The 14,214-nt window shown below is 37.4% G+C and overlaps 1 protein-coding gene across 1 annotated transcript; it reads right to left on the bottom strand.

Annotated features, from left to right (window-relative positions):
- Positions 1–823: 823 nt before the first annotated feature.
- LOC148736997 (polycystin-1-like protein 2) lies at positions 824–13,532 on the bottom strand. Its single transcript, XM_088750658.1, has 12 exons — positions 12,950–13,532; positions 12,117–12,543; positions 11,130–11,718; positions 10,660–10,821; positions 9,040–9,165; positions 8,509–8,712; positions 7,995–8,243; positions 6,724–7,455; positions 6,146–6,379; positions 4,515–5,765; positions 3,598–3,766; positions 824–3,170 (listed from the first exon to the last, which is right to left on the bottom strand). Exons 2-12 carry the CDS (start codon positions 12,401–12,403, stop codon positions 1,504–1,506), a joined length of 5,670 nt encoding a protein of 1,889 aa, XP_088606784.1. The 5' UTR covers positions 12,404–12,543; positions 12,950–13,532; the 3' UTR covers positions 824–1,503.
- Positions 13,533–14,214: the final 682 nt, after the last annotated feature.

The following is a 14,214-nucleotide window of genomic DNA, read 5'->3' as shown; positions in this document are numbered from 1 at the left end:
ATTAAAACAAGAAACTCATGATATATGAAAATAGCTTGGTTTACATTTTGTGGTAACGCAAATAGCAAAAGGGTGGTAAAATACGCGGTTCATTAAAATAGTTCAGGAATCATGCGTAAAGGTAGATGTCTTTTGTGAATTAGTTTTCTCTCTATCGAAAGCTATTGCAAGTATCCAATCTGTTAAATGATAAAAAATACCATCCGTCCATCCATCAAAGAAAGGACGCTGTGCGCTGTAATTGTTAACGTTTACATCCTATGCCAATCTCGGCATTAGGATAAACATAAGGGGAGGGGAGGGAGGGGCGCAGAGGAGTGGGTCAACACACTAGATTTTAATAAAATTCCAAACCTTATGACATATAAATACAATGAAAGTTCCTCAATATGCATTGCAAATGTACGTACTACAAACTAATTTTGCGTTCATGTTTCTATATAGCTTATGTTCATGTTTCGATATATTTAATAAATATATTGAAAAAAAATCGTTCCGCATTGATTGCTTATGTCAGAGTATGGCTACATGGTTCTTGCTCCGATGCTTCTTACTCCGATGCTTCTTTTGAACAGACTGTCACGACCCCCCCAAAAAATTATGAATTGAAAACGCCACTTCATTTTTAAAACTGCATAATTGTATCCTTCTGGCTAGTCGTCTTAAAATCATTGTGAATCGCCTTTAGATTAAAATAACCTCTTCAAATGCGGCAAACCCCATCTCTTTCATTATTCTAAGCATCCCCCTAGTGTATATCTCATGAAAACTTGGACAAGCATAAGGGAGGAGTGGGTCAACACGCCGGAGACCAGCAAAAGGATGCCAATCCTGCATATAACTTTATTTCCGTTCGAATTTCAGAGTAGCATGGCTCTGCTAGTTTCTCCCCCCCAAAAAAACTAAAGAAATAGCTAAGTAAGTCTAATTCAATAGGCGCACTTATTCAATTCCATCATTGCACTATAATAGATAAAAGTAATAAAATGTCGAGTAAGATAAAGAGAAATCACCAGTTACAAAGAATAAAAGTGATCAACAATATTTACAGCAAGTATCATGAAACTCTAAGAAACAAATATCATCTGTCAAATCTTTAAATTCAATGAGAGCTCGCTTCTGTTTCTGCTTTCCACATGATGTTTTTCCTTTTTCTGTTTCTGCTCTGCACATGTTTATTTAAAGTCTTTTATACTTCTGTAATTTTCATGATTTTCAGTATTTTGTAATTGCATGTGCGCATTGTAAACAAGTATGCTAAATGCTCCTAGGCGTTATGTGGATAAATAAACTATCTATCTATCTGTCTGTCTATCTATCTGTCTGTCTATATATCTATCTATCTATCTATCTATCTGTCTATCTATCTGTCTGTCTGTTTATCTATCTATCTATCCATCTGTCTATCTATCTATCTATCTATCTGACTGTCTATCTATCTATCTATCTGCATAGTTTTTTAAATAGTTCTTTACTTTCTTTCACATATTCTTATTATTGTCTCTAAACCTTGAAGTTACGAGCCTCTGCTGTTTTTAATAAATAATGAAAATCTTCGTCTTCTTCTGAGAACCCTGACACAATTCTCTCCAGCCGTTGTAACAGGTCATGCTTTCTCTTACGTAATTTGCAGAGAGAAGACTCTACGATATCCTCTTGGAATCGTACTTTCTTTTTTTCTGTACGTTTGCTGCATTCGTCATTGCTTTCACCTTTCAGAGATTTTAACATGTTGCTTATCTTGTCAAAAAGTGATTGTTTCCTCGTGTTGTATTGTTGTTTATTCATTGTCCCTTTAGATCTTTTCTCCCTCGAAGCTACGATAGCCTTACTTATTAAATCAAAGTTTAGATTGGAATGGTTCTTGGAGTCAAGGCCAACGTTTTCTGATTCTTTTTCTTTCACTTCTACTGATTTCTGAGAGGCTCTCGACTGACTCAGTGTCTTACTAATTGCATCGAAAAATTCTTTTCTTTCTTCTGAGGTCGGGCAACGGTCATCATCAATAAGTTTATACAGCTCATTTTCGTTCACATTGTTCTTGGCATCCGAAAAGGCATCATTGATTATGCCAATAAAAAAGTTAATGCAGAGGATAGTAAGAGTAAAAAGAATTAAAAACGCGAATACTTTGGCGTATATGGTGTTGGCCTCTGCTAGTTCATTGATTGCTCTAGCTTTCACTCGACCAAGAGTTAGCTCAAGTTGGAAATAAGCTCCTTTTAGCACCGAAGCGTAGCGCTCAGATACACAACCAAACATCAAGATACCGAAGTGCAAAAATGCAACAAAGAAAATTAGAAAAACAAAACTAAACCAGATCAAAGATCGCGCAGATATCTTCAATGTTTTGGAGAATAGAGCAACATGATTGTTAAAGCGAATGATTCGCAAGAGCTTGGTAGTGACGATGAAAATCAGGATACCAAGGACGGCGTTTTCTACTTCTTGGCAAGTGATAGCTTCTTGAAAACTTGGATTTGCGTAAATGTTTTTATGCACTTTGCCCATGGTTGAAATAACTTTACTCTGTCGTATCATATAAGTCACCACGGCAACCAGAGAGAAAAAAATTTGGAATATTTCGATCCAATTCCATATGGACTTAAAATATCGAGAATGATGATTATAAAGTCTCAAGCTTTCTCTCCCAAAATACAAAAGAACAGATACAATGAAGAGAAACGTGCAAATCAAATAAAACTGATAAGATGAAGTGTCAGTAGAATCAATTGATAGAATATGAATTTGCATGGAATTTGTTTTCAGCCCAGATGTTTGAACCTCGTAGAAGTATGTGGCAACACCTAAAACATTTACTGATGGATTAAACGTAGAAAACTCTGCGATGACCACTCGAGTTTTTCTGTCAAGCCAACCGTTTTTTTGTAAATCTGTTACTATGCTGAATCCTGTATGATTCTGATATCCGAGGTCTGCTACAAATCCTCCTCCATGATAGTAGGAGAACTTTCCCCACCTAAGTATAGTGTCGGTGTCTTCAACATGTTGATATCGCCATGGCCTCGGGCAAAGACGTAGCAACTCGTCATTCCTCGTAGCATTGTCAACAGGCCTCCAGCCTGGTTTGTTGTACGCGGCCTTGTCTTCGTTCTTTATCGAGTATCCCTCGAAACATTCTTCGATATAGTTCGGGACTTTACACTGTGCTGCATTTTGAAAAACAAAGTATTTTTTACCAAAGAAGCTTGTTTTGGTATTCATTGTACTCAGCGATTTGTATCATTTCAATCGTACTTTTAAAAAGGCATGGACATCTTTGTTATGAAAAATAAAAGATAATTGTAGAACCCTTAGAGTTTACCTAAGGGAGAGAGTTTACCTAAGGGAGAGAGGAATGCCGTTGGTCGATTCTAACTTTTACGTTGAATAAGAAACGCAGCTTTTCGCTAATCACCAACTGTTAGAAAGGTCAGAAGCCGAGAGATTTGACACAATTATTTTACTATAAGAGCGGGTTGTACGTGTGTGACTATAAAGTGTAAAATTAAGTGTGTATATGTAAATAGCCTTGTCACTAAAATCCTAGACAATTAATGAATAAATAATTAAACAAACAAATAAGGAAACACTTACTCGATTTCACTCTGAGTTGCCTTATTCGAGCCATGCCAACAAGAAGAGAGTGTTTATTACCAATATACATTGTTTTCTTCTCCTCTTGACCGTTGTACCATCTGCCGGAAAACACTCCTGGGATGTAAACTTTCTGTAACCAGTTCCAGTACATAGTGCTGTTTTTCACCTGAATTAATACAAGATCGTCGAACTAGATGTATTTCGTTTGGTTTATACGTTTAGCTGTATGAATAGATGAGAAGTTCGATCCACACAAACGAGTAAGTATGTTTAAGCCCATTTTTAGACTATTATTTCTAATTCCCAAAATTATTTCAATTTCCCATTACACCCCATTCCCTCAAAAATTAATTTTTGTTTATTTATTTCAATGATGTTTGTATGAGTTAGCAGCCACTTTCTGAATCTCCTCCTTTAAACCTGTAACTCCCAGAAGTGATTAACATAGAACTTCTCCCCAAGATATCCATAAATGATTCAGTAAACAGGTAATGAGAATGCTCAAAGTTATCATGTAGAATTTGAAGCCTTGATCTAACACCAAATTCTTGTAACTAATTAACAAGAAAATGTGTAGCAGCAAGAGGGACGAATTAACAAAAGGATCTTGGGAGTTCAAAGGTAAATAGAATGTCAATCTCTTTTAAGGAATTATACCCCTTTGCTTGGAATCTCTCCTTAGTCTTGAGTCTCAGCCTTGCTCAAAACGTCAGTCACCATAGCAGAAAGCGCCATAGCCAATGTCTGAATTGTCTATAAACAATTTTATTTTCCAATTATTTAGCAGGCCGTCAAAGTAATATTTCCCCTTACATACTCATATTTGAACCCCACATAGGAATAAAAACTGTAAGATCAATCAAACACGGAATTTTCAGCAATATATTAATCAAAATCAAATAACGTCTACTCACCCTGCTGAAGCTTGGTAGTCCATCTCTGATTGATTTCGTCATCAAGTACCGATGATCATTTCTATTTCCATAGCACACTACCACTAGCAAGAAAACGAAGACCAAGTATGCAAGCAACTCTGTGAAGTAACGTGTCAGGTTCTGCTTCTTAGCTTGTCGTCTCCTCATCTTTTCCACTTCTGATAATTGCAGTGCCCAAAACTTTTGTTTAGAGTACTCAGTCTTAGCTTGCTGAGGGCTTTCAGAGGCATGTACTTTTGATCTTTTTGCCTTTATCCTTAAAATGACTGCAATAGTTAGAGCTGTGAAGAACACCTTTACTGGTTCCGTGATTGTTATGTCCTGGGCGAATGAGATCAGCATCGAAGACAGCCACTGCTCGCTAACACTATTTTCCCAAATTAGACTGTAGAAGATTGAAAACGCAGCCGAAACAGTACAAGAACAGAGGAACAAAAACCAAGCGATACCAGTGATAAGGGTGCCTTTATGACAATAGCCGTTATTTGTTGCATACTTTTCAGCTCCTTTCTGAAAAAATAACGCTATGATAGTGTTTATGGGTGCCACGACGAGTGCGCTTTCAAAGCCAGTCACAACTTGTCTCCACGACATTTTTAACGGTCCAACTTGGATAGGCTGTTCGTAATTTCCTCCTAACTTATAGAACATCGCGTTAGCAAACATGGATGTCAAAAGCACTGACAGGCAGCAAGAAAGCCGCTGCACTCTTGTAAAGTGACTTCTCCATAGCTTCGCTGCAACTGAAATCCAAATATGCCACTCCGCGAGGCCTCTTCGCCAACGTCTTGCAACGTCACTGCCAAAATCCAGATGATTTTGGCAGATTGTTCGCTCGATGCGCCCATCTCCCCGCTCAAGAGCAAACCACAGATTCGCCATAAATTTCCACGACTGGTTAGCTTGTACGTCCCGAATCAGAATTTCCTCAAGAAACCACGAAGGATTATTTCCAAAATTATCATGACCAATCTGTAGTCCTCGAATCGAACCAAGTGATTTATTAACATAAAGTACAAAAACATCGGAATTACCTCGAGAAAATAACATATTAACTGCACCAGGCTCTTCTTGGGTGAGATGAAGAATGCCACTCTTTCCTTCAGAACCGTAAATCTCCAAAGCAACACGAGCAGTCGTGCCCGAATTTTTCCACGCACCAGTAGTAATCACTATTTCGTATTCATATGTACTGTTTGGAGAAGAAGGAAGGTGGATCAGGGATTCCTCCTAAAAAAAAAAAAAGAAAAAAGACATGACAAAGCATAATTTATTTACATGACTACCTAATTCGTATTTTTGATAAGATTTTTCTGTTTCATTCCAAAAAACATGGTAAACCCTGGAGACGGTTTAATCTAATTGACTTTTAATTTACAATCAACAAATTCATCACAGCAAGCCTTTAAAGGAAATAATGTAAAAAAAAAAAAACAAAAAAAAAACCCAAAAAATTAAAAGTCTTCGTTTTCAGAACCCTTTAACTCCCAACGGTGATCTATATGTAATTTCTCCCTTTTATATCCAAACATTATCCAGTAAATAGGGAATAAGAATATTCAAACCCCGTGAAAATAATGGGCACAACCAAAATCCGGTCCTACACTTACATTTTTCGCGTCTTCCTTGTCGAATTTCCTTACGATAACAAGTGCAGACGCATAACACAACAGAACCACCGCCATAGCCACAATTACTGCGATATTTCCAGTCTCCGGTAACTTCTGGAACTCGACTAGAACCTTGTCAAAGTCAATAGGATTCGGTTGAACTAAAAGACTTCCTCCAAATGATGTCAAATGGTTGCAGCTACAATTTATAAATCCATCTGAAGCTGCTAAAACCTGGAATTATAAAATACAAGGGAGATGTATGTTGTAAAAATCATCATTTTGGCTGCCGCTACAACTTGTATCGGCGCTGATGGATTTAATCTGTATCGTCTCTTTTAAAGGCACTGCTTTCGCTTTTTCTGGGTAACAAATTGATTCGACTTTTTACGATAGCAGAGCCCACGGAAAATGTTATCGAAACAAAGTTTGGCCTGAATGAAATAATAAGCCTTGTTAATGAAGATTATTATAAAACCAGGACTCAGGAAGGAGCGAAGTATCTGAAATATGTTGAAAGCAGTGCAAAAATAGAGCAAAGACGATTTCCTAAGATTCATATTTAACTTTACACTTACCCGACAACCATATGATATCCACTTGTCAATTTTTTCTGACCAGTAGATACAACTACCTAAGGCCACCTTTAGGGTATAGTTCTGATCTGTGTTGGAATCATAAACTGGTATTACAGGGACATTTTTACTCTGGGGTGGGGTGGGTGGTGGATCTTTGACTTCGACGCAGGAGCGCTTCCCTCGCCTTTCTCCAAAACAAGATCTTCTCTGTCTTTTGTAAGATAAGTTCATTGTGGCCTTTGCATTTTTTACGCCAATAAAGTATTTCCCAGGATGCTCAGCAAGAACTTGTATCGGTGCATATGGATAGAAAGAGCAGTTTGTTTGTCCTTGACTTTTGCCGTGCGCACTTAGCATCGAAACACACTTTTTGTCTTGAGAGATTGTTGCATTGAGGTCGTGGTCTTGAGATGTTGGCCGCTGACCAAAACGCATATAGACAAACAAATGTACGGTTGGGTCTTCGGGTTTCATGTTGAGAATCAACGTGGTGTTTTCATATTTGACGTTTATCTCGTGGAAACGTACGTCATCATTTTTCGTAAAATACCATGAATTCTCTAGAGAGTTTTTTGGAGATTTCAAAGGCGTAACGATGACAATGTTCCCTGGAAGATTTGATACTTTAATAGGCTCGCTGTAGTTATTTTTCAACTTAAGGGTTACAACATCAGATCCAACTCGCTCCTTTGTGCCGTCCCAAGTGTAAGGGTTGAAAGAGAATAAAAGCATCTAGAAGAAGAGCAACATTTTAGCTTTGTTTGTTTGTTTGTTTGTTTTTACAAGGTCTTTCGTCGTGCTATTGAACTTAAGCCAATGCACTGATGAGGCTTAGAAGGCTGAAACAGCACTTTCTACTGATATGTATATATTTGGAAAAAAACGAAATAAATATACAATTTTCTTCGCGTGGTCACTTTTTTGAAATATCTGAAAGCAAGAACTTTCGGGCCAGAATGAAAAGCGATTACTAAGGCTTTTGACAGACTTGGTGCTTTTTTCAACTCAGTTTCAACATCTATTTAAGGCGATGTTAGGAAAATCAAGCTCCATTCTATTCGATTCCGTTCTTTTTAATGTACCAAGTATTAGAGTTGAACAAGTCAAAACCAAAATAAGTAGTAGAATTGCTTCTGGTTATAAGCAGTCTTCAATGTACCTGGTGTGCTACTTTACTAATTTAACTTGTCTGGCGTCGGTATTTGCTGACACATGCTTTCCCGATTTTGTCACGATTAAATTAAATTTGCCTTTAGGTCCTGAGTACTTACCTGAGCATCTACAAAACTTGTTTTATTCACACCGGAGACTATGAATTGGCTTTCAGACGGTAACATAAACAGCCCTTTTCCTGCTTTTATTTCCAGTCCTGAAAGTCTCTGGAGGCTATATCTTCCAAGTGTCATGGACAATTGCCCAGCTGTGATTGATATCGCTTTTTCATCAGGGACAGTTAAGGCCAACACTGAGTCTGAAACTTTATCGAGGACCTTCACCGCAATCTTCGCCAAAATCTTACCCTGTAGAAATGACATAAATAAACATAGAATATAAGCAAATTATGAGTCGTCAAAAGTTTGAAACAAAAAGGTCCGAAATCTGGATGAAGATGGAAGTGACGGTGAAGTTAATAGCAATCTGCAGTAGGCCACTCACCTATGAATTAAAAAGTAATGACCGTATGGTGGAAAGAGAGAAAAGAGGAATTGCTCGCATACAAGGGTACATTAAAAAAGAGAGTTTTTCGTAGACCTCTCGACACCACCTAAATGTACATTACAACACCTGTTCTTGAAAACTTGATTCTGAATCCTCTGAGGCCATCACTGCTGCCGCCTTCAACACGCTATTTAAACATAAAGCCAAGTTTTCTGCTGACTGAGTTGTCAGCTGTATGTCTGCTATGTCTCTTTTCCGAGCTAGAGACCACAGAAGGGACGTCATTGAACGGACCGCAGATAAGGAGATATTCGCCAGTAAGAAGATATTCTGTGGGATGCAAATTAATTTGAGCAGCTGAAGTTGGTCATTTTTCAGTTTTGTTTTCATTGAACTATGAAGAGATATTCTGCGATGAGCTAATTAATGTAAGTGCAAAACCATAAACCACTAAGCATGAGTTGTCTTTTTCGCGTCCTGGTTTTCATTTTGTTTAATCTTTGTTGTTGTTGTCGCTGTTGGGTTTTGAGCCCGTTTGGCTTAAATTTGTCACGGTATGATAAGTGGACATAGCGACCAAAGCTATTCAAACATTAGTATATTGCATTTGTCATTTTCTCATTTGCGTCGCATTCATAGAAATACAATTTAACTTACCAGTGCCTCGTGGTTCACTTTATCCAAAACCTGAAGAGCAGAACCAATAACTGAGGAGCTTTGGAGCAGGTCCGTGACACTTTTTCGTTCCAAAGAAGAAATTTTTACAAGGATGTTGTGCATTACCTTGAAAGTGATAAACATGAAAAGATAAAGGTCGATTTTAGCCAGGAAAAAATCAAGCAGATAGACTGTCTCCCACACATGAGGCTCTTGCCAAAGGAAATCGTTCTAAAGGTATCATTAGACTCAGTTTTCCCGATAATATTATCAATAACAACCATAAAAATGATACATTCGCAAGTATGTGATTGGTCCTAACAAATCGCAAGTTATAATATAGGTCCGAGCTGAAAGTAAGGGATGTGTGTGAGTGATTTACGCTAATGAAACATTTTTCAAACTTCCTTTTCAAGACGTTGAACATACTCGTTTCAAATTGAGTCTAAGGCTGTAGACTGTTCTCCATTCTGACCATAACATAACATAACATAATATAACATTTATTCAGGACGCTACAACGCAAATATAAAAAATACATCCTGAAAAGGGAAAATCGTGAGGTTAGCCCTGTATAAAAACAATTTCCCTGACTAAAACATACAAAAGCTAAAATTTAATGGCTACAAATTCAATAAATATTCAATAAATATTCATATGAATTTTAAGTCTACTCTTAAAATGACTATGATTCGGCCTATTTGAAGCCCTATTTGAAGTTTCAGACGCAAAAACGATAGAGAGAAGATATAAATCATATAAGCCACGATTCTTGAGCATCAAAGATCTCAGATATTGAACCCTTTAAGCCTCTGATTTACTAAAAGAAATATGCTAATACACTTAATGTAATACAATTGTTTGTTATTCGAGAGTTGATGTTTTTTTTTTTGATTTCCAATACATTCTTATTCTGTTTCTCTCCAGGGAGAATCTTTGTTTCTTGGGATTTAAAATCATCACGAATTCTCTTTTGCTTCATTATTTAAAGGAGCACTCTTATGAAACCTCCCTGTAATTTGAAAACCCGAGAAATCCAAATATTTTTACAGAAAAACTTCAAATGTTCACTAGTTAATCGTCTCTGAATTTGTTTTCCTATTTGTCACACGGGAAGATCGTCAAATTCGCGATTTTCTTTTGACCCGCTATAAGTTTACGTAATCAATTGACAGACTCAAGAAAACTGGGGCGAGTTTTGAGCGTGACGTAGATGACTCATTTGACGCGCAAGAGAGTAGTCTTCCATATTGAAAACAGTATTTTGATCGCATATATTGCTTTTATAACACTAAGACTAAGACAATTTGACTAAATTTCACGAGGTTTCCCTGTATTAATAAAATGACGCCAACAGTGTTTTGAGTCATCTACGTCACAATGGGAGTGACAGCTGACCAAAGATAAGTTGGCCGTGAGTTTGAAAATTAATAGCGGGACGCTTTTCAAATCGTAATTTCTCACCCTATAATTGACTTTCAACTAAAATTATTATTGAAAAGACTTTATTAACCGCTAAAAACTCATATTATAATAACATAACTGAATCTTTCGGGTTTTGAATTGTAGGGCAGTTTCATAAGAGTGCTCCTTTAAGTATGCATTAGGCTTTTAAAGTACCGTGTATCTCTTCTGCAAATCCGTTGAGTTTTCTTGTAAAACTGATTGTAAGACAGAGTTCGCAAGTAGCGCGGCTTCTCTCAGGTCTCCGCCTTGGATTAATTCATTGAATGAACTGTCATTTGCCATGAGAAGGTTTGTGATATTAAGAAATGGTTTGATCTGAAAAGATTCAAAAGCAGATATCGACTTGGTTACATGCCTAAAGAAAATTTGATGACATAATTTAGTTTTATTAACTAAGTTGATAATGTAACTTGACCACCGTAAGAAGTTTTTGGAAAAGCTTTTGTTACACACCCCCACCAACGTAGCACTGCGGTTTCTTTAAATCCTTACTCTCTTTAAAGAGAGCCTCTTAATCTAAACTAATAGAGACCAAAAAGAAATTTAATTCTTTTTGGTAACACCTTAAAAGGTGTTACCACTTCACCTCATGCTAGAAATTAAAACAATAATTATCGACCTACCTGGACCGTCAAAGGGAATGGGGAAGCAGAAATTCCAAAACTGTCGGTCACCGTAACGTTGAACTTCACAGTAAAGTTATCTGCCTTATTCCCAGGCGGTATCCGAGAGGCACTTATGGTGTTGTTAGCGCCACGATATAACACGCTAGACAGACCTTTCTGTAGCCTGTATTGAAACTCGTAGGACAGAGGGGTGCTTTTACTTTTCCAATTGCTACAGCTCAGATCGAAGTTAGTCTTTAGTGAGATACCGCTTGGCGGAGTGATCATGCATTTTCCTCCTGTTGGGGGTGATGCCGTGGAAATGTCGTAAGCACTCATTCCCAATACATCGTCCTTAGTTCTAATTGATAATGCCAAGCGGTACTTGCTTCCACTAGTAAGGGAGCCTCCTTTAATAACAATATTACTTGAATTCAGAGGTGTAATTGTGATGTTTCGTAAGTCGATGATGTAGGAGTTTCGCTCTGATTGCTGGTAGAGTGTCCATTCAAAGGAAGCTATTTTAGAGCACTGAATTCCATGGCATAAAGACTGGACTCCAAGTTTAACCAAGGGACTTATTTCACGTTGGCAGTTAAAGAAACACCTACAATGAAGCAAAAAGACTAGGTGATTACTCAGTGGAGAAAGGGTTTTGAACTCCTCTTGTCTGACAAGGGCATGTTAATCATGAATAGCACCAGCAACAGTAACTGCGAAATAACATTAATATGAGCACCTGCTGCTAAAGTAACTACAGCAACAATGAAGACAACAACGAGTATCATTAACAAAACTATAAAAAACGAAAATAACAAAAATAACGCATACTAAAAAAAACGGAAAGAAAGCAGGAAGAAAAGAACAACGGAGGCATCAGTAGCGAAAATAAAAGGCAAAAGCGAGGTCAAGAATGAATAGAGGTATTAACAACGGCAGCAAAAAAAAACATCAAAAACAACACGAACAACCTAAAAACTGCAGTAGACAAAATAAATCCCTAACCTTTGATCTATTTTTGGGGGGTCTCCTTCTAACAGATGGATTATTTGATAAACGGTGGAAATGCGAATGTCCTTGGTCACCTCCAGTTTAACTATGTAGGTCTGATTAGGAGACAAAGCTTCCGTGTTTAATGAAATATTTTCGCCAGATGCTGTTCCATTATAATGTATAGCTGACTCGTTTACTGCCGTTGAGAAACTTCGTTGAGAAACTTTCTTCGCTTTCCCCTTCACTTGTTTGCTGGATTGGTCTGCTGTGATTTTGCCATAATGCCAAGTAAAGTTCATTCCTGATCGGTTGCAAGGTCCAGCTTCGGGGTCATACGACAGTGAAGCACTCAACGTTATGTTTTCCTGAAGTCCTCTGGTTACCACAGCACCACCAGAAATGACTGCGACAAGATCCTGTCTTGTTTTGCTAGAATCATCTTTAGTTTCAGAAAAAAAAAAAAAAGGATTTTTGATGGGAATAGTCTTGATTAATGTGACCGATATTTTTTATTAAACTTTCAATGTACAAAATTGTAGCCGCTATGAGTCATTCGGATTTTTTTTTCTACTGTGACAGCCTATCTCAGACACCCCAACTATTTCTCGATAAGAATCGAAATACGACGATTAGAAGGGGACTTAAATTTAGCTCTGTTTTACGGCCTCTCCTCATGATATCCTGGCTCAATTTGAAAATTTAGTACTTAGCACCGTTATAAAAGCAAGGTCTCGCAACTTATTAGATTACATTTTGTAGATTTGCTTGTCTGATAACGGATTCTTTATCCTACCTGCAATTGGTACATATTTTACAATATTATAATATTAAAAAGCTCTTCTTACTATATCGCTGGTTACATGGTGGTCCAACGTAGTCCTCATAGTAGCCCTGTGAATAATTTTGTCCTGAATCTGCTGCCAAAATATTACAAATAAAATGCAGGGGAAGTAAATTATTCAAAAAAGAAAGTATGTGGATCTGTTATAGGAATTTCTACTATTTCTAATATTTAATAAAGCATTGATTCATTTTTGTCAACCGCTGCTTTGCGCCTGTAACAAATTTGAAAAGGACACATGCTTTGTTAACAAAATCAATTTAATTCCAATAAGATATTTAACAATTATTCGCCTCAGGTTCGGTGAATATCGTCGAATAATCCCCGAGACGAAGTCGAGGGGATTATTCGATAATATTCACCGAACCTGAGGCGAATAATTGTTTTAGTATAATTTCAGAGCTGAACAACAGAGAAATTTCTAAAATCATAACATTTTAGTAACATTTTAGTAACATTTATTAACATTTTATTTTAACATTTTATATAAACCGCGTGGAGCGGTTTATATAGCGTCACATAAGGAACCGCTCGACCAATCAGACCGCTGGAAACTCTTTGCTCAGCTCTGAAATTATACTAAATATATATATTTACTCTAGTTTGAGCACTCTGGCACGGCTTAGACGATACCACAAAGGTTGGGTCGTTTGGGGTGACCGTCTCGGTTCTCCCCCATCCTAGCATTAGCACTGCACTGATGAGGCCCAGAAGGCCGAAACAGTACTGTCTGCAGTTAGATATAGCTCTTTGGCATACAAAGCTTTGCTTTCATGTCCAAATTGAGCACTCTATCTAGGATGAGTCATTGCCGTTGCAATTGCGCATGCTCGCTGGTTTACTCTAGTTTGAGCACTCTGGCACGGCTTAGACGATACCACAAAGGTTGGGTCGTTTGGGGTGACCGTCTCGGTTCTCCCCCATCCTAGCATTAGCACTGCACTGATGAGGCCCAGAAGGCCGAAACAGTACTGTCTGCAGTTAGTTATATATATATATATATATATATATATATATATATAATTATTGGACTTGATTTGAATGTATTTCGAAGAGCGCTCAACTCCTAGAGGAGCATTAATAATTATTACGAACTGGTTCAAGTCTTTAGAGGTAGTTCATCGTTTTATTACGACAGCTCTGTTTCGTATGGTCGAAAATGACCACACTCATCAGGTAATTTCAACGATTGACCGTTAACTTACAATTACTGGCTATAAAAGCTAGAGTACGGTTGCTACTGGAGGTATAAAAACAACGCTACTTATC

Source organism: Stylophora pistillata, chromosome 2 (assembly GCF_964205215.1).
Source record: "Stylophora pistillata chromosome 2, jaStyPist1.2, whole genome shotgun sequence".
Lineage (NCBI taxonomy): Eukaryota > Metazoa > Cnidaria > Anthozoa > Scleractinia > Pocilloporidae > Stylophora > Stylophora pistillata.
The sequence above is the reverse complement of the archived record's forward strand: the minus strand, read 5'-3'. Positions and strand labels throughout refer to the sequence as shown.

Bases quoted from the DNA above. Each gene is read 5' to 3' on its own strand.
- LOC148736997 (XM_088750658.1), bottom strand. From the start codon at position 12,403: ATGAACTTTACTTGGCATTATGGCAAAATCACAGCAGACCAATCCAGC. The intron at 8,244-8,508 runs GTGTTGTAATGT...TCATTTCTACAG, and splicing joins AATCAAGTTTTCAAGAACAG to GGTAAGATTTTGGCGAAGAT. The intron at 7,456-7,994 runs GTAAGTACTCAG...CTCTTCTTCTAG, and splicing joins CAAGTTTTGTAGATGCTCAG to ATGCTTTTATTCTCTTTCAA.